The 21,424-nt window shown below is 33.7% G+C and overlaps 1 protein-coding gene across 1 annotated transcript; it reads right to left on the reverse strand.

Moving 5' to 3' along the window:
- Positions 1-252: 252 nt before the first annotated feature.
- Positions 253-20,793, reverse strand: LOC126892625 (zinc finger protein OZF-like). Its single transcript, XM_050662245.1, has 2 exons — positions 16,591-20,793; positions 253-2,364 (listed from the first exon to the last, which is right to left on the reverse strand). The coding sequence occupies exons 1-2, from the start codon at positions 16,790-16,792 to the stop codon at positions 890-892; spliced, it is 1,677 nt and encodes a 558-aa protein (XP_050518202.1). The 5' UTR covers positions 16,793-20,793; the 3' UTR covers positions 253-889.
- Between the last annotated feature and the right edge of the window lie 631 nt (positions 20,794-21,424).

Consider the following 21,424-nt stretch of genomic DNA (forward strand, 5'->3'; position numbering starts at 1 on the left):
ATTATTAGAAGAATTTTTTTACTTAGCAACAACATTTTTGTTTATTTTAATAGTATTTTGTATTTTGGCAACGAAACCCGATTTGGGCTTCGAAACGTCAATAAATTCATTTTTTAGTAAAATTGTGGCTTATTTCCCATAGAAAATACCTAATTATAAAAATGCCACAAGGAAATAGTTTCAGAACAACACTATGTAAACTTATATGCGATTTCAAATTAAAATGGTTCCAACATGCATTCTCATATGCGATTTTAAAACTTGTTTCGTTGGAAACTGTTTGGTGCAGATTTCACATTTAAATGATTTTTCACCCGGATGCACTGTCGTATGCGATTGTAAACCGTCTTTCGTTGAAAAATGTTTTTTGCACATTTCACATTCAAATGGTTTTTCGCCAGTATGCACTCTCATATGCAATTTCAAAACATATTTTCTTGAAAACTCTTTATTGCAAATTTCACATTCAAATGGTTTTTCACCAGTATGCACTTTGATACGCGATTTTAAAAGTCGTGTGTTTGAAAACTGTTTTGTACAGATTTCACATTTAAATGATTTTTCACCAGGATGCACTGTCATATGAAATTGTAAACCGTGTTTCCTTAAAAACTGTTTTTTGCACATTTCACATTCAAATGGTTTTTCACCAGTGTGCTCTCTCATATGCAATTTTAAAACTGGTTTCGTTGACAACTGTTTATTGCAAATTTCACATTCAAATGGTTTTCCACCAGTATGCACTTTGATATGCGATTTTAAAAGTCGTATCTTTGAAAAATGTTTTGTACAGATTTCACATTTAAATGATTTTTCACCAGGATGCACTGTCATATGCGATTGTAAACCGTCTTTTGTTGAAAACTGTTTTTTTTTGCACATTTCACATTCAAATGGTTTTATCACCAGTATGCACTCTCATATGCACTTTCAAAATTTGTTCTCTTGAAAACTGTTTATTGCAAATTTCACATTCAAATGGTTTCTCACCTGTATGCACTCTTATATGCGTCTTTAAATTTTGTTTCGTTAAAAACTGTTTGGTGCAGATTTCACATTCAAATGGTTTTTCACCAGTATGCAGTGTCATATGTGCTAGTAAATTACTCTTTCTTGAAAATTGTTTGATGCAAGTTTTACATTCATATGGTTTTTCACCAGTATGCACTCTCATATGCAATTCCAAAACCTGTTTTCTTGAAAACTGTTTATTGCAAAGTTCACATTCAAATGGTTTTTCATCAGTATGCACTATCATATGTGATTTTAAAACTTGTTTCGTTGAAAACTGTTTGATGCAAATTTCACATTTAAATAATTTTTCACCAGAATGCATTGTCATATGCGATTGTAAGACGTGTTTAGTTGAAAACTGTTTGGTGCAAATTTCACATTCAAATGGTTTTTCACCAGTATGCACTCTTATATGCGATTTTAAAAGTGGTCTCGTTGAAAACTGTTTGATGCAGATTTCACATTTAAATGATTTTTCACCAGGATGCACTGTCATATGCGATTGTAAACCGTGTTTCGTTGAAAACTGTTTTTTGCACATTTCACATTCAAATGGTTTTTCACCAGTGTGCACTCTCATATGTAATTTTAAAACTGGTTTCGTTGAGAATTGTTTGTTGCAAATTTCACATTCAAATGGTTTTTCACCAGTATGCACTCTTACAATATGAGCTTGTAAAAGTGGTTTCGTTGAAAACTGTTTGGCGCAGATTTCACATTTAAATGATTTTTCACCAATATGCACGTTCATATGCCTTTTTAAATCTTGGTTAATTGAAAACTGTTTATTGAAAATTTCATATTCGAATCGTTTTTCACCAGGATGCACTGTCATATGTGCTATTAAATTACTTTTTATTGAAAATTGTTTGGTGCAAGTTTTACATTCAAATAGTTTTTCACCAATATGCACTCTCATATGTGATTTTAAATTATCGTTTGTTAAAAACTGTTTGGTGCAAATTTCACATCCAAATCGTTTTTCACCAGTATGCACTCTCATATGTGATTTTAAAACTCCTTTCGTTGAAAACTGTTTATTGCAAATTTCACATTCAAATGGTTTTTCACCCGTATGCACTGTCATATGTGCTTTTAAATTACCCTTGGTTAAAAACTGTTTGGTGCAAATTTCACATGCAAAAGATTTTTTCCCAGCGTGTATCCTCATATGTAGTTCTAAACGATAATTGTTTAACAAAGATTTCTTGCAAATGATACATATAAAACGTTGTCCTCCAGTGTTCACATTGGTAGTGGAAGTTATACACTGCTTCAAATTACTGTCAGTTCTAGCATGCTGTGTTAAGAGGCTACTGGCAGCAGTTTTCATGTCATTACAGGAGAAACCTAAAATGATAATTGCTTGTTAAATCAGGATAATGCAATTAAGGAGAAAGGCACAAAATGTCGCCTGTCAAAATTTTCAGTGTGTTTTAAATGTATTCATTTTTTTTCGAATCCTGAGAAAACTAATAAGTATTTTTGAAAAATTTAAACGCAGAATGAAAGATTACGTTATTACCGAGGATCGAAAGTCCCTGAAAACTATAATGTTTATTTTAATAAGTTATATGTTATTATAATAAGTTATTTTAATAAGTTATATGGGTGAAAATAAAAGGTTATAAGACGCACAAGCGCGTATGCTCTCCATTAGTACGAGAGAGAAGGACGATGAACCCAATAAGTCAATCAATATCGATATTTTATTTTTAAAATCATCAGATAATATCGATGTTTTTGAAAAGGGAATTGAAAACTACTTGCAATCTCCAAGACCTGGACCAGACACAATTATTTTATTATGATGGAAATCATATAGTAGTATTTCCCCGTTTTATCTTGTAACAGTGCTAAAATCATTTGTAACATTTCGCTTCACCCTGCTTTCAGTCTCGTATCAACATCGTCAAGAGAAGGTAGTGTTTTGGTGCGATCAAGTGATTAGGTTAATTATCTTATAATTGCTATCATTTTTAGTAGTTTCTTTGTTTATTTTGTGGAAATTCACAACATAAGGTAACTTATTATTATTTAATATGAGCAAGGAATTGGGCGGTCCAGAAGGACCGCCCGCTTTGGAATCTAAACAAACGGATACGGAAACAACAGTTGAAAGGACATATGATTTAAGTAATAAGTTTTCTGCTAGAGATGTAGGGCGTTATTATGATTTCTTAGAGAGTACAAATAAAAGCATAGGCGAACTTTTTTCTGTTAGAATACGTTTTTATCTTCAGCAGGTAGGTGAATTTAAAAAATACATTATTGACATCAAACCTGTTGGCTTAAAACGTGTCAAAGTGATTGTTAAAACCTACAATATTGCAAATTCGCTAATTAATCATAAAATGATTACTTCTAATGAACTGATTGTATCACAGGCGTAGCCAGGTTTTAGTTTCGGAGGGGGTTCAAAAAAGTAAAACGACTAAAACTAAATAAAATAACCTTTATATTCATAATAAAAATTTGAAATATGTTAATATTTTAACTTTTCGGGGAGGGTTTGAACCCCCAAACCCCCCCCCTGCCTACGCCCGTGGATTGCATATATTCCTAAATTCTTCAACCATAAAAAAGGCATTATCAGAGAGGTCGATAGCTTTTTTACGGAAGATTTTATTTTAAAGGCGATAGAATCCAATAGTCCAGTCACAGAGGTTAAACGTTTAACACGGAAAATCGTTGATAATATATGTACAAATAAAATCGAATATATAAAGAGACAGCTTGTTTTCGCATGTAATAGAATCCTTGATTGTGTCAAAATTAACACGGTAAATTTTCCTGTCGAACCGTATACAGTGAGCACGTAAAGGTTGGAATAAATTCATTTTCTCGAGAATGGACGACTTTGCAAAAAAATCCCGATACCGGTCGATTTTTATTTTTAAATTACGACTTTTTGGCATATATATCATACTAGTGACGTTACCCATCTGGGCGCGATGACGTCATCTATATTTTTTTAAATGAGAATAGGAGTCGTGTGATAGCTCATTTGAAAGGTTATTTAATTCTCTATTTAGTAATATAAACATCAACAGAATTACTTATACAGGGTGCCAAAAATATTTTTTTAATTAAAATTATTGACATTAAAAGAAGAATGTATATAATTTATTTAATTTAAAATATATTTTACTGCTCTCAGAAAACAGAAAAACATGTTAAAAAATAATCATTGATTTTCATTTAAATTAAATGTTCAAACTGTCAAGAGGCATGTGGATGGGTGCTTTAATAATGAATTTAAGCAAAAAACAATATTTATTTATCAAATAAACATTTTTTCCCGTTTTCTGATAGCAGTAAAATGTATTTTTGAATTAAATAAATTACACACATTCTTCTTTTTAAAATCAATAAATTTTATTAAAAAAAATTTTTTTTGGACACCCTGTATAAATAATTATGTTAATGTTTATATTACTGAATAGAGAATTGAATTACCTTTCAAATGAGCTATCACACGACCCCTATTCTCATTAAAAAAAATCATCCATGACGTCATCACGCCCAGAAGGGTGACGTCACTAGTATGATATATATATATATATATATATATATATATATATATATATATATATATATATATATACAGTATGTCCTTGTAAGTTGTATCCATATGGAAAACTTTTTTATTATTAATTTTACGAAAAAAAGTTATTCTTCATAAAAAGGTCTGCATGGTCCAAAACCTAAGATTCAACCATCAGATATCAAATTTTATGAATATTATACGAGGTATGTCAAAAAGTTTGAATTTCACTCAAGAGTAAAGTAGCTTTATTTTTCACAATATTGAAAATTGCTATTATGAAAAGTTGTTTGGAATTAAAAGCTATATTCTAATATGCAATTACATCCTTCTAATTGAAACTTTTTTTTTTTTTTTTGAAAAATTATGGATAATTATTATTTTCAATAATTTTAATTCTAATAACTCTTTTATTATTAATTTTACGAAAATAGTGATTCGTAATAAAAAGTTCTGCATGGTCTAAAATACTCTAAAACCTAAAATACAACCATCTTATGTCAATTTTATACGAGGTGTGTCAAAAAAGATAGATTTAGATCAAAAGTAAACTACCTTTATAGTTCAAAATATTTCAATAATAAGGATGTAATTACATACTGAAACATGGTTTTTAATTCTTAATAACTTTTCATAATAACAATTTTCGATATTGTGAAAAATAAAGGTATTTTACTCTTGAGCCAAATTAATATTTTTTGACACACCTTGTATAAAATTGATAAAATTTGACATAAGATGGTTGTATTTTAGGTTTCAGACCATTCAGAACTTTTTATTACGCATCACTTTTTTTCGTAAAATTAATAATAAAAGAGTTATCAGAATTGAAATAACTGAAAATAATGCTAAGTATCCATAATTAAAAAAAAAATTCAATTAGAAGGATGTTATTGCATATTAGAATATAGTTTTTAATTCCAAACAACTTTTCATAATAGCAATTTTCAATATTCTGAAAAATAAAGTTACTTTACTCTTGAGTGAAATTCAAACTTTTTGACATACCTCGTATAATATTCATAAAATTTTATATCTGATCTTTGAATCGTAGGTTTTGGACCATGCAGAGCTTTTTATGAAGAATGACTTTTTTCGTAAAATTAATAATAAAAAAGTTTTCCATATGGATACAACTTACAGGGACATACTGTATATGCCAAAAAGTCGTAATTTAAAAACAAAAATTGACCTCTTTCGCAATTTTTTTCCAAAGTCGTCCATTCTCGAGATAATGAATTTATTCCAACCTTTACGTGCTCACTGTATACACCCGGTAGTAATAGTTTGGTGGAGATAGTTAAATGTATTTAGTGCAGTTTGGTTTTAGTTCCAGATCCTAAGTAGGCTCAGTAGCAGGCTATAGAGTGTAAATTCTCGGCCGAATTTTGTATTTCTAGTAATAGATTAAACTGATCCAAAGGCTATAGCGGGATAAGATGGTCAAAAATGCTCCCGCACCGTTTTTCGGCCCGGGTAGACATTATTTTAGGTTCTTTGGACCACTGGGAACAAAAGAGTTCTTGTAATTTTTCTCTAAAGTTAATTGTTTTCGAGTTAATTAATTTTTGAAACTGCGAAGTACAGAAATTCAACAAAGGAATGACAACAAACATACTAGTAAGGACGGCGAGAGACGGTTCCCCAATAGGAAGACGATCAGTGGGAAGATCACGAAAACGATGGAATAACAACTTACTGGAGGCACATTGAAAAACAGACAGTCATGTCTACACAAAAAGATGAAGAAGAAGACTTTCATTTCTATTTTATTTTTTACATATAACATATTATGTTTTCTATCAGTTTTATGATATTCACTGGCAAATTTTTGTCATGTCATAAAAAAATAAATATTTTTTAATCATGAAAAACAGAAGAAAAAAGGGTGATTTTTTCACAATTTTTTTCAAACTTTCCGCCATTTTTTCTTTTTGAGGATTTTTTTTTACCGGTGGTAAATTGTCACGTAAGAAACTTTCCTTTTTCAAATGCAGTACGATTTATTTGTTTCAAACATACCAAGCCTGAGATTAACTGTCCGCCATTGGAACAATTTCTTTCGAGGCCTGGACTTTGGCGCCCTCTATAAATAATATGAGTGTAAATGTAAAAATTAATAATTATTTATATGGGAAATAAGCCACAATTAAAATGAAAAAATAACTTTAACGCCCAATTTGGGCGTCGAAACGTTAATAAAGTTATTTTTTCATTTTAATTGTGGCTTATTTCCCATATAAATAATTATTTGGGCATCGAAACGTTAATAAAGTTATTTTTTCATTTTAATTGTGGCTTATTTCCCATATAAATAATTAATCATAAAAATGCCACAAGGAAATAGCTTCAGAACAACATGTAAAAATGAAAACAAAATTTTGTGCTGTCTAAGACTGAGATATTAATATGTAAAAAGTTTTATGTTCATATTTAATGAAGGGGCTAAGAAACAAATTCTTGAAAAAATGCCTACTTTCAGCTTCCTAAAGTGTACTAGTACCTTAACGTTTGATTTTTTAGGCATTTCAGAATAATATGTGTTACGAAGAAGGTTGGAGTTGTCGCCAAATAGTGAAAGATTCAGAGTGTTTTACTAACCAAAATGTCGGCTAGTTTCAACTACTAATAGAATATTTCACTGATGATGGTCTAGCTCTACCGAAAAGATTCTGAATGAAGAATTGTAATCAATTTTTTTTAGATTCTTTGGGTCATCATGAGCCCACACATTAACTCTCCACTGAAATTTTGGAAAATCTTAAGAAATCACGGGAACATCTATCTGAAGATGAATACCAAAAAGCAGAAGAGATCATCAAGAACGAAAGTGACATCATCGGATAAACACTGACAACTCCAACCCCATAAGACAGGCACCAAGACGTCTTCCATTTGCAAATGGACGTCTTCCGCATTGAATATATGCGGAAGGAGAATGTCATCGAAGAGTCGAATAGCCCCTGGTCTTCTCCAGTGATGTTGGTAACCAAGAAAGATGGCTCCACGCGGTTCTATGTCGACTACAGGAGACTGAATAGCGTTACCAAGAAGGACAGCTATCCACTGCCCCGTATTGATGATACACTTAGTGCCTGGGCTGAGTCGAAATGGTTTTCCACTGTGGACCTCAAAAGCGGTTATTGGCAAGTTGCAGTAGACCCTGCAGACAGAGAGAAGACCGAATTTTCTGCTGGAAATGGGCTCTACCAATTCAAAGTGATGCCATTCGGATTGTGTAATGCACCTGCCACGTTTGAACGTTTAATGGAGCTAGTACTTAGAGGACTTACATGGAAAATCTGTCTGATATACCTCGACGACATTATGGTCATCGGAAAAGATTTCGACGAACATCTTGCCAATTTGAAAGAAGTTTTCACCAGACTAAGGAACGCTCACCTACAAGTAAATGCCAAGAAGTGCGAGCTCTTCCAAGAAAAAGTTAAGTTTCCTTGGGCATGTAATTTCATCCTCATGAATTGCAGCAGATCAGGCGAAAATAAAAGCAGTACAGGAATGGCCCACACCAAGAAACAAATACGATATCCGAAGCTTCCTTGGCCTTTGCAGTTACTATCGTCGCTTTGTGCAAGATTTTGGTAAGATTGCCAAACCTCTCCATAATCTGACTGAGAGAAAGCTGTCATTTGACTGGACACCAGAGTGCCAGCTTGCCTTCACCACACTCAAGCATAAATTGACTACGGCTCCAATCCTGGCATATCCGAAAGAACAGGGTCTTTTCGTACTTGATACAGATGATTCTCAAAATGGCATCGAGGCGGTGCTTTCCCAAGTACGAGAGGGAGAGGAACGCGTCATAGGATACTTCAGCAAAACTCTGGGAAAAGCAGAATGAAATTGTGTCACCAGAAAGGAGTTATTGGCAGTCGTCAAAGTAGTAGAACACTACCATTCGTTCCTCTATGGCAGAAAATTCTTGATAAGAACCGACCATTCTGCCTTGCAATGGCTTCTCAATTTCAAGACACCTTAAGGCCAGATAGCTCGGTGGCTGGAGAAACTACAGACCTATGATTTTGAAATTCGTCACCGAGCGGGAAGAAGTCATGGGAATGCCGACGGTCTCTCGAGAAGACCATGCAAAGGGAGGAACTGTCGTTTCTGCGAGCGCCAAGTAGAACGAGAGGGCCAGATTCTACAGTTAAGAACCATAGAGGATAGAAGTGACGAAGACGCTTTAGAAAACCTTCAGGCTGAACAGAAGGAAAATACAGATCTAAAAATAGTTCGGGAGTGGCTGGACAACGGAGCTAGACCACAGTGGCAGGAGATTGCAAAATATCGGCAAACAGTGAAGGGCTATTGGCTTCAGTGGGACTCCTTATGTCTACGAGATGACATCATCACTCGTAAATGGGAGAGTCCAGATGGAACAAGAACAGTGCCCCAAGTTGTTCTCCCAAGGTCATGTGTTAAGGACGTGCTTGCAGAACTCCACGATAGTTGCTCCGGGGGCCTTTTGGAATCAATAGGGCTCTGGCTAGAGTTCGTGAGAAGTATTATTGGGTTCGTTGTCGGCAAGATGTGGAAGAATGGTGCAAACGATGTGACCTGCGTGCATCCAAGAAGGGATACAGGACTTAGGAGAAAACTAGAACAATAAATTACTGGAACTCCATGGAAACGAGTTGCTGTAGACATTTTGGGACCGTTTCCAGAAACAACATCAGGAAACAAATATTTGATGGTTGCTATGGATTATTTTTCCAAATGGCCTGAAGTAGTTTCACTACCAAACCAAGAAGCAGTCACAGTTGGTGAAGCCCTGCTTGAGAATGTCGTTTCCCGACATGGTGTTCCACTTCTGCTTCATTCTGACCAAGGGCGAAACTTCGAATCGGCAGTTTGGAAGACCATAATGGCTTTGTTAGGAATTAAGAAGACCAGAACGACACCGTTCCATCCTCAATCCGACGGCATGGTAGAAAGACATAACCGGACCATCAACAACTATTTGTCCTTGTTTGTAGACGAAAACCAGAGAGACTGGGACAAACTGGTGCCTCTGTTTCTGCTAGCATACCGAAGTTCCCAACATGATGCAACTGGTTACACTCCAGCAATGCTGTTAACTGGTCGAGAGATGAGGCTTCCCATCGATCTCCTACATAGTAATCTACCAGACGGAGAGGCAGTTCAAGAGACACTCCCCGAGTATGTCAACGGCCTAAGGCCTAAAGGATTGACTTGTTAAGGTCCACGATTTCGCCAGGAACAAGCTGCAACTCACCAGTGACCGGATGAAGGTTAGGTTCGATCAGAAATCCACACCTGTTAGTTTTAAGGCAGGTGATGAAGTTTGGCTCTACCAACCAACGAGAAGGAAAGGTCTAAGTCCCAAGTTGCAGCCTGGTTATTAAGAAGATAAACGACCTTGTGTATAGGGTGCAATGACGCCATGAAGTAAGCCGAAGGTCGTTCACCTATAGAGACTGTGTCCTTATGCACGGCAGAATCCACCGACCTGGTCCATTTAGGTACTGTTTGGACGAACAGCCTGAAAGAAGGGGGTGGTGTTATGAATCACCTTAGCATATGTGTAAGTAAGTTAGTAAGTCAGACTAGTAATGGATCTGACAGTTAAGTATATTTGTCAATTTAGAAGTTTTGTCACGTTTTTTTTAGATTTAATTTTTTACTTTAGTTTATTAAGAATTTTAATAAACTTGTTAAAACACAGTAATAATTCACTTAATCCCTGAACCCATCTAGAATTACAACAATATACTACATTAATTTATTACTAAGCTGTTATTTTTAATTAATAACAAGGAGGCTAACAGCATATTGAGGCAGAGGTCCATGTGAGTCGATTGTGCCTACGGCATATATTCGTGTTCAGCAACCCCAAAAACCTATAATTAATCCGTTTGCATCAATGTAGTACCAAAGACCCTCGAAACTCCAGGAGCCCCTTTCATTGACATTGGAAACCAGGTGCTCCGAGAGTCGGTTCTGGTGGAATATTTCCACGTCATTCAGAGGGCAATTCTGATGGCATATTCGTGTTTTGCGATCAAAAAATCCCATGAGTAATCTGTTTATATCAATTTAATGCCTAAAGCTCTCGAAACTCTAGAAGATGACATCCGTTGAAGGTCAAGGTCAAAGTAAAGGTCGCCATTGGATAGCCAGGCAAAAATCCGAGACTACTAGTACTTTTCCTTGATCCAAACTTCTATACGTTGCCAAATAACCAGTAACTCATGGAATTGGAATACCCCATAAATCTTATAATTTTCCGAGTTTGGACCTCTATATCTTGAAAATCCTTCATACGATTGAGTTGTGCTCATGAGAACTTTTTATCAGGATGCTTCAAAGGGTATTTTCCCAAAGTATAAACGAAATCCACTGGGACCTATTTTCCATAAGGTTTGTGTGGGGTCCTTTATTTCAAAAAAAATTTATTTGGACACCTTGTATAAATAATTATGTTAATGTTTATATTACTGAATAGAGAATTGATTTACCTTTCAAATGAGCTATCACACGACCTCTACTCTCATTTAAAAAAATATAGATGATGTCATTAGGCCCAGATGGGTGACGTCACTAGTATGATACATTTGCCAAAAAGTCGCAATTTAAAAATAAAAATTGACCTTTTTCGGGATATTTTTCCAAAATATCCCGAAAAAAATTTTTTTATTGAAACCGAAGAAATACAATGTGCCTCTATCAGTGTTAAAACTAAGAATTACACACTTAACATTGCAGCTGCATATTTCCCTCCTAGACATAACCTGAAAAGAGAATATTATGCTAACTTTTCGTCAACCTTGGGTGAAAAATACATAATCGGCGCAGACTTTAATGCAAAAAATAGCTGTTGGGGCTCCAGACTCTCAACACCTAAAGGTAAAGAATTGCAGCATGTTGTGACCAGACACAATTGTAGATGGCACTCTACTGGGAAACCCACTTACTGGCCAAGTGATGCAAACAGAATCCCAGACCTCCTAGATTTTTTCATATCCAGAGGTGTATCAACAAATTTTATAAAAGTAGAGGATGTAGAGGAGCTTATATCTGACCACTCTCCAATTCTACTAACAATTAGTGAGCAAATTGTTACCACTGAAATGAAACCCGCGTTGACCAATAAGTTTACAGATTGGGTAAACTTCCAATCAGAAATTAATGAGAAAATTGAGTTCAATGGATTTATTCAAACGATAGAACAATTGGAACAAGAAACCGAGCTATTTATGATAAACATCCAGCAGGCAGCGTGGAACAACACACCTATAATCCAAAGAAAAACAGTAGGAAACAATTACCCCAAAGAAATTAGAGACTTGATACAGGAAAAAAGAAAGGCTCGGATGATATGGCAAAGAACTCGAATTACAGAAAATAAAAATAAACTAAATAGGCTCACACAACAGCTGCAAAGGGAAATCTCGAAAATTAAAAACGAATCAATCAATAAGTACCTGAGAGAACTAACTGATAATGAATGCACCGATTACTCCCTTTGGAAGGCAGCCAAAAAGATAAATAAGCCAGTTCAGCATGTACCTCCTTTACGAAAAGAAAACAGAACATGGGCAAGAAATCCCAAAGAGAAAGTACATAGATGCATTCACTGATTATTTAGAAAACATATTTCAGCCAAACCCTGGGGAAACTCATGTAGACGATGAACCAGTAGCTTTTGATTCTGTTAACATACAACTGACTACTACAAAAGAAGTTCAAAAATTAATCAAAAACATCAATACAAAAAAAGCGCCTGGGTTTGACCTGATCAATGGTGAGATACCAAAAAAATTACCTAGAAAAGCCATAGTAAAGCTTACTACACTAATAATGATAATGATAATAATATTTATTTCGAAAATTGTACATACATATATACAGAGACACATACATATACGCAGAGCGAAATATTCGTCAACATAAAAAAACAAAATTAAAATTGTTACATGAGTACATTGAATTTTTTTGTGTCACTTTTGGGTGATTATTTTTTACAGTACTGCAAAATTTCCCCCACTTAGAAAATCCTTGTGACGGTTAAAATCAAAACGACTTATTCCTACACCACTAGGCCAAAAAGATGGATCATATAAAATATCTTTTTTCTTGAGAGATGCTGTTACGACAAACGCTTTTAATCGATTTTCATCCGATGGTATTTCCTTCACTTGTACTATTTCGTTTTCAAACTCCACGTTATTTTTAATATACTTTTTAATCACCTCTTCAGTTGCGGCCCTTTTTACTCTATTTATGTAGAGCCATACTTTACGCTCCCCTCCTGAGAACTCCAATTCTTTATCATTGAAACTATTCCCGTACCTATGTTTTTTCTTTGTCGTCTTCTTCTAACCACTGTTTGAAATTCTTCTCTAGTGTCTTCACGTTCTTCTGCGGATGTATCTTCGCTAACATTTTCCTTTTGTTCGTTATTTACCTTTTTTTGAGGTTCCTTCTTACCTTGTTCATGTTCCATTGGTAAAACGTTTGGTTTTCTTATATTTGATTGTACACTTCTTGGCGGCACTTGTCTGATAAAAGTTGGTACACTGCTGATAGGTGTAGTAGCCACTTCCGGAAAGTTTGTTTACATTTGAGATTAGCATTTTCATGTTCCAAACTCCTAATCCTATCTAACAATAATTGGTTATTTAGGGCTAAAATTTTATTTTTATCCTTTACTTCATTGACCAGTTCCCTTAAATACTTGTTTTCAACTGCTAACACTAATTGTTTATCGTTTTTGTCGTCCGGTTTTTTCACCACTTGACATGTTATTTTAGTTTCATCCAAAAACTTGATTTCTGGACACCTTTTTGCGCAACTTTGGTGATAAATCGATAAACAATTTAAACACACATACTGAGCACTTTTTTGTATTACAACATTTCATATTGCCACTATTTTTATTATTTTTATCACCATCTTCCGACACACAATCATCGTCGGACGCCATGATACTCCGGTTGAGACGCCGGATACATGGATACGCCATGATAATAAATGCATCCTTTAGGCTTAGATATGTTCCCATCCTTTGGAAAACTGCAGAGGTTATAATGATACCAAAAGTAGGACAAGATAACCATGAATTAACATCATACAGGCCAATCTCCTTACTATCCATAATCTCAAAGGTGTTTGAAAAATTACTACTACGAAGAATGAACCATATAATTGAACAAAAAAATATTATTCCAACTCACCAATTTGGATTTCGTGATAAACACTCCACAATTGATCAGATCCATCGAATAGTAACTGAAATAGAAAAAGCACTGGAACGGGACAAAATTTGTTCGGCAGTATTCCTAGATATCGCAAAAGCATTTGACAAAGTATGGCACGACGGTCTGTTAATGAAGCTAAAGAAAATATTTCCTATGCAACTCGTTGAAATACTGAAGTCATACCTACACCAGCGAACATTTAGAGTTAAAATGGAAAACGAGTACTCTGAGTTAAAGCAAATAAATGCAGGGGTTCCACAAGGTAGCGTTCTTGGACCAATACTATACCTTTTGTACACATCTGACATTCCGGAGAGGGAATACATCCAACTGGCCACATTTGCTGATGATACAGCAGTCATGACAATAGGAGCAACTATAGAGGAATCTACAATTAACTTACAAAATGCAATTAATGGCATAGAAGGCTGGTCCAAAAAATGGCGTATAAAGTTAATGAACAGAAGTCAGTTCATATTAACTTCACTAACAAGAAAATCAATAATCTTCCAATTATCCTAAACAACAACGTTGTTCCTAATAAAAAAAACAGCGAAATACCTGGGTTTAAATCTCGATGTCAAACTAAAATGGAAGGAGCATGTTAAAAAGAAAACTGAACAGATGAAGATAAAGTACAAAAATATGTATTGGCTAATAGGTAGGTACTCTCAACTTTCCATCCAGAACAAAGTACTAATTTACCAACAGATATTAAAACCGGTGTGGACCTATGGCCTACAATTATTGGGCTGTACCAAAAAAAGTAATTAGGGAAATTTAGAAACGCTCCAGAACCGAATATTAAGGAATATTGTATGTGCTCCTTGGTATGTTCAGAACGATGATTTGCGTAGAGATCTTAAAATTGAATCTATTCCAAATGAAATTAAGAAAGTCGCCAGGAGACATGAAGACAGGCTCCATAAGCATCCCAACCATGAAGCACTTGAGCTTCTTGTCAACGAACCCCAGATGCGAAGGCTCAAGAGAACTAAACCGTTCAAGCTCGTGTAATGTGTGAAGTTGTGCCGGGCTTAGTTAGTGTTGCGCATTGTATTGTAGTCACAACAAATACGTGAGCAATTAGTGAAAAGCAGAATCAGTGCTGTGCTGTGCTGTGTAGCCACAACAAAGAAGTGGACATTTCATGTAAAAAAAAGCTAGGATGGACCAGGTGACATCTAGTTTACAAACATTTTTAGGGAAATTAGGTTAAAGAAAAAATACTGATTAATCTTATAGATTAGGTGTATTTATATAGTTTAAATAAAAAAAAAAAGAAAAAGAAAAAGAAAAATTCCAAAATCGTCCATTCTTGAGAAAATTAATTTATTCCAACATTTACGTGCTCACTGTATATATTCATATATAATTAATAATTTATTAATATGTCATGACTCGTGACTGTTAACTTATCTAAATTTGAAAATTTTGGGGAATGCATATGTACTATAAATATGTCATCAGAACTAAAGGGTCGTTATACAAATAAAAATATATTATACTTAAATAGTTTTAAATCGAACAACAAATAATTGCTAATTCAACATTAACAGCATAAATATAATTTATTGTCCTTTAACCATCAAGATGACTAAAAATTTACTAACAAATCGATTCAAATTACAAAATTTTAATACCGAAATATACCTACTTAAATCTTGTCTGAACCTGTATGAGCTGCCAACGATGTCGGCAGTAACGAAATAAAGAAGTACCTTTCGGTTAGTTTTTAAATATTTTTGAAGAATTGTTACCTGCATGTATGCATAAAATATTCATTAATTTTATAAATCGGATCATATTTTCACTTACTATGTATTTAGTGATAACAATAATTGATTTACTATACAATAAACACTAATAGTTGAGAAAAGAAAAAAATTAATAAAGTGTCATAATTATACTGTTACTTATCGGAACGAGTAGACTCATTTGGAACATCTTTAACAATTATATGTTACATTTATCGTTGTTTATATGCCCTGCATCGCTTATTGAATTATACTTTAGTGGCTGTAACGTCGGTGTACTCAGCAAAATGATTCTAAAAAAGAACACACCTACCGCCTAAATATTCTGTGTTGGTATCATGTGGCCTCATGGACTATGATGCGGGTGATATGCAACGGTAAGTAAATTAGATGGGGTATACCTGTACCGATGGCATCGAAAGACCTGTGACTTAAGATTCAGATTCAGATTCAGATTCGTTTATTCATGTCAATAACACAAGTGTTTAACACATGTCAAATAAAATTACACAAAGATTTGGACGCAATACAAATTAAAAAGATGCACAATACGACTAAGAGTATTAATAAAAATACTAACATTAAAATCACATTAAATTTGATTACATTAACAATGGACATTGCTTAAAGTCATAAAATCCTAAAATTTAAATGCAAGAAATTCCTCATTACTATAAAAAACATTTTCTAACAAAATATCATTAATTGTACTCTTAAATTGATTTAATGGAAGACACTTTAAACTATCTGGAAGTTTGTTGAAAAATTTAATAGCCCAGTATCCTGGCCCAGTTTGACACCTCCTCAATCTCCAGTAGGCTGGCACGAGATGGTGTTTATATCGGGTGTCATGTTGGTGTATGTTCTCATGGGTTTCAAAGTGCGCCCCTCCCCTCTTGATAAACGAATGATGTCTTTCGACGTCATCCGCAGCGAAAGAGTGAAGGATTAGAGGATGAAGAGGAATATTTTGTGTTACTGGGTGAGATAATAGGAGCTTAAATTAACTACATACTCTGTATTTACTTACCATCATCTTGTTTGATTTCAGCTTTTATAGGACATTTCTTAACCTCTAAATAATCAAATGTATCATTTGTACTTTCCCTGATAGGTTCATCCTTAATTTCGATTTTACAGGTGTCCTCTAGAACTTCATCTACTTCATTATCTATTTCTCTTTTGCAAGTCGTTTCACCAACTTCTTCTTTTACTTCACTTTGATTGAACATGATTTTTAGTAATATATAATACGTCTATCTTGTTTTTGTATTATGAAAAATATCAAAAAATACTGTGTAAACTGTAAAGTAAAATAAAAATAATAATAATAACATATAACCTCAAAAAAACACGTAATGACCAAAGAACTGTCAGTCATTTGTTTGGAGCTTCTGTCAAATGTCGTAAAATCCGTGCATATTAATTATATTCTTTTTCTCATGATCATCTTTCAGTGCGTCACAGTTTTTCGATTTCTCTCTAACGCATTAAATTGTATGTGACAGAAAAAAAGGTTCGTCTGTGAATACTTTGGTAATTATTCTAGTTTGGTGATTATTCTAGTTGTCGATAGATGGCGCCATAATCAAAAAAGAATTATTTATTAAATAAAATAATACTATTATCAATATAATCTGTACAATTTATAAAGACAGTTTTACATTATGCTATTTTCATGCTAGGCAAGAGCCATGCAAGACAGATCACGCTACTGCGCATGCCCACGCGCTATTTCCATGCAATTCCTGTGCTAGACGAAAAATTAAAACATGTTCTATTTTTCATGCTATTTTGATGCAAGTCCTGTCAAAATTTAATGTTGCCAATATGACAAAATTTATGAATAGAAAAAAACTTAACCTTATTGTGTAAGTTTAAATGGTATTTATTGGATGTAGTAATTTGTGATTTATATTTGAATATATTTAATTATGGACTGAAATTTCCAAGTGAAATATCTAAAGATAATATTTTGATATATTTCTTCTATTGGCAACAATGAAAGTGGTATCCAAAATTGCACAGAAATAGCTCTGATGTAAAAAGGTCAAGCTAGGCAAGAGATATGCCATGCAAGACGGACTTGCATAGCATGAGACTTGCATAGCCTTGATGTAAAGCTACTTTAAGACTATACAAATGAAAGAAAATACCATTTTATAAATGCAATAGACACAATTGATTTGGTTTTATTCCAAATTGAAAATAAAATTTGACAACTGTCAGATTTAACTAAAATGTCATGTTAGAATAAATGTCATAAATGAATGTTAGAATAAATGTGTATTATCACGGACTTACCTTTTTTTCTATAATTTGTGACGCACTGAAAAATGTTCATGAAAAGGAGAATACAACATATGACAGAAGCTCGAAACAAATGACAATCGATGAAAAGCCCTATACGGATGGAATATGGAATGGCCCCATGGTACAATAAAGTTTCAATTTTATTGTACCATGGGAAATTAATTGTACAGTTTTTTGTTTAAGGCCCGGAATTTGGTGATTTTGAATTTGGTGAATAAATTAAATAAATATAATATTGTAGTTTCGCATTTAATTAATAAAAATTCAAATCACCGCCTATGGTTTTTTTTGTTAAAAAGGTTGACGTTTTTCAATTAGGGATTCCAATAAACTGTCAAAAATGGCCGGTGGATAGGAGACGTTAATTAGGCATTCCAAATCACGTGATATAATATGGCTGCTGGATGGCGAAACTGTCATCCATAGGCGTATCCAATGTTTAAACCACTTCATATTTAATTTGCTATCACAATTTCACAAATTTCGCTACACAATTAACAAAAAAACAAAACCAAACAGGATATTCTTTACAAATTTGTCAATATTCAAGGTAAACATTAGATACGCCATGACCACCCCCCTTAACTATGTCTATGGCCATGTCAGTTTAGCCATCCACCGGCCACCACTGACAGTTCATTGGAATCCCTAATTTGTCCAATTCGTTCCTTTATTTGCGCATGTGCAAGCAATGTCATATTAAATTTCGTGCCAAAATTTAAATCATGTGCAATGGACCTATCACAAGAAAAAAGATTATTCTTTCTTCAACTACTAGATTTCATACTTTCATAGTATTCATAATATCTATTGTAAATGCGCTTTTAGCGAGGCCGCAGACTGCAGACTTTTTAGTCGGCCGATAGTTTAGTCGGGTTGGGCTGTTCCTATCTCCTAGCGTCAGTTGTCGGCCGAGACTGAATCGGTGTAATGTGCGCACCTGCATACTTCTCTGTACTGATTAAGAACCCAACTAAACTATCGGCTGACTAAAAAGTCTGCAGTCTGCGGCCTCGCTTAAACAAATGTTAGTGTAGATTTCAATTAAATTATTTATCTTTTAGATATGTGATAGAAACAGATGAAGCAAGTCTAAACTATAAAAAATAGGTTAGGTTAAATGATAAAATTTGCAAATAAATATACATATTGGATAAGTAGATACGAATTAAAATGGACTGATGCCAACTGAAAAGACGGTAAATATTTTATCAGATTGGACACTTTACAACACATTTATTTTAGAGTGTAGTGTGCTTAAAGTGTAATTAAAACAATTGATGGATTCGAGGGTTACTTCCCAAGTAGCAATTTGTCGACGCGAAAACGTTGTCTACCGCGTGGCAACGTTTTCTTACAACGTTGTTATTCGCTCAGAGCGTTAACAAAGTGTCAAAGCAAAATCGACTGACCTGCTCATGGTGGCGGTTTTTTGAAATTTTATAAGGACGCTTTGTGTATGTTTAATTGAGACATTTAAAAAAAATGCCGTGTCACGCTAGTGATATTATATTTATATATTAATATAAACAGAAAATAAAAACTCACTTAATCTGATATAAATTCTTCACTTTCCAATATTTATTATCAGTTTGATTTTGTATACATAACCTCACTATCGCAGTTTATGTCAATAAATCTTTATTAACGAAAAAGAAAATATTTTTGTTGCACTATAAATTACAGTATAAATTAATAACTAATGAATTCTAACAATTGTATTCGGTTATTATCACTACAAAATAAAATATTCAAGTTTAACAAAATAATCCCATAAGACTCAATGTTAAAACGTCCTTACAAAATCTGACAGCGTGTCACGTGACTGTAAGTAGAGGGGAGACGCACGGAGCCAATTGCCTAGAAGACGACCCTATTCTGCACTGATTTGGTGGACGATTTTTGAGTTGTCTTAACGTTGCCTAGGCAACCTCCTGTAAGCAACATCGTTTCGTAAGCGTTGCATAAAGTTGGATTTATAGTTTGACGTAGCGTAGACGTAGACGCAACGGAGACGTAAGAAACGGACTGGAGACATAAGAAAATAATATGTCAATTTATAATTCGACGTAGCGGAATTTTTGCGCTTGCGCATGAGTAGAAGCAATGACTTAATTCAACAACATACGGCCTATAAATTATACGAACCGTAAACAAACTTTGTGTTTATTTATTTATACTATTATTTATAAAATATTTATCTGTTTTGTGTTACAATGGATTAGGCAATAAACGTAGGTATGCTTCTTGCTGCCGTGGAATTTCCAACTATGTTGTTTCATTTCCTGGTCTTTAAAATGTTCATTCATTTATTTTTTGTTTCATTTCCTGGTCTTTAAAATGTTCATTATCGTATGTGTGTGGATATAACCGATAACCCCGAATTAACAACTTATATTTATAAGAAGAAGAAGAAGAAGACTTATATTTATCTGAAATATTGAAATTACACTACGATATATTTTTATTAAATTAATAACTTAACACCCATTGTATTTAACAAATAATTAACAAAATTTGAATATGTTGACAAATAACTTTTTACAAAAGGGATGAGGGGACGGGCCACGTTGAGTGACAGAACAAAATTCTGCCTCATGATTGGCCCGACGGAAGAAACGCACTGTAAAAGATGAAAGTTGGTCAAGGTTCATAAATAGACATGGTAACTTTCCACCAATCAGCGTCGAGAATCTAATGGCGGTAGTGACGTCACCCAGAATGCTGCATTCAAATTCATTCACTTCACTCATTGAAATGAACTCGGAAAGTAGGAATGTATTGAAAATGTGTATATTTAAAAAAAATAAGTTTGGATTTTTAATGACTATTTATTTCATATATTCTTTAAAAAATGTGGTAGATACCTGTAGGGCCGGTTGTTCGAAAGCTAATCAACAATGATCATTATCAAATATTTAATTACTGCCAGCAATTGTCAATGTCAACTTTGTTTGGGTTGCTGAAAACATAATATGAAATTACTTAATCAATTATGTTAATAATTGTTATGTTAATTGATTAACTAATCTCATAATTTTAATCAATTATGTTTTCAGCAACCCAATAAAAGTTGACATTGACAGTTTTGGTGACAGTAATTAAATATTTGATAGTGATCATTGTTGATTAGCGTTCGAACAACCGGCCCGTAGAGTTACAAAAATCATAGAATATAATTGCAATTAAATATATGCAGTAGAATAGCATTACTACTTAATTAAAGCAGAAGGAGATTCTTTCTTGTGTATATATGGGACTAAATCATTCAAATATCCTAGGTATATTAATAATGGGTTGAATACAATTTACTTTTTTAAATGATTTTGAGTAGGTATATAATAATTTTGAATTGGGGATAATGCATGTAGTACATCATTATAAATTCATCCTAACATGTAAACCATGGTGAAAAAGAGATTCAACTAAAGATTTATGTATCAAAATTAGTAGTTTTTCCCTTAAGTTTAACATAAGAGCATCTGATTACGTTAGGTACTGGATTATAATATCTAAAACTATTAAAATATTATGATTCCATTCAATAGGTA

This window comes from Diabrotica virgifera, chromosome 9, assembly GCF_917563875.1.
Source record: "Diabrotica virgifera virgifera chromosome 9, PGI_DIABVI_V3a".
Taxonomy (NCBI): Eukaryota; Metazoa; Arthropoda; class Insecta; order Coleoptera; family Chrysomelidae; genus Diabrotica; species Diabrotica virgifera.

What these genes read in the sequence shown, in the direction of transcription:
- LOC126892625 (XM_050662245.1), bottom strand. Translation starts at nt 16,792, where the DNA reads ATGTTCAATCAAAGTGAAGTAAAAGAAGAAGTTGGTGAAACGACTTGC. An exon ending in TGAAATCAAACAAGATGATG is followed by an intron (nt 2,365 to 16,590) that starts GTAAGTAAATAC and finishes TTATCATTTTAG; the next exon opens with GTTTCTCCTGTAATGACATG.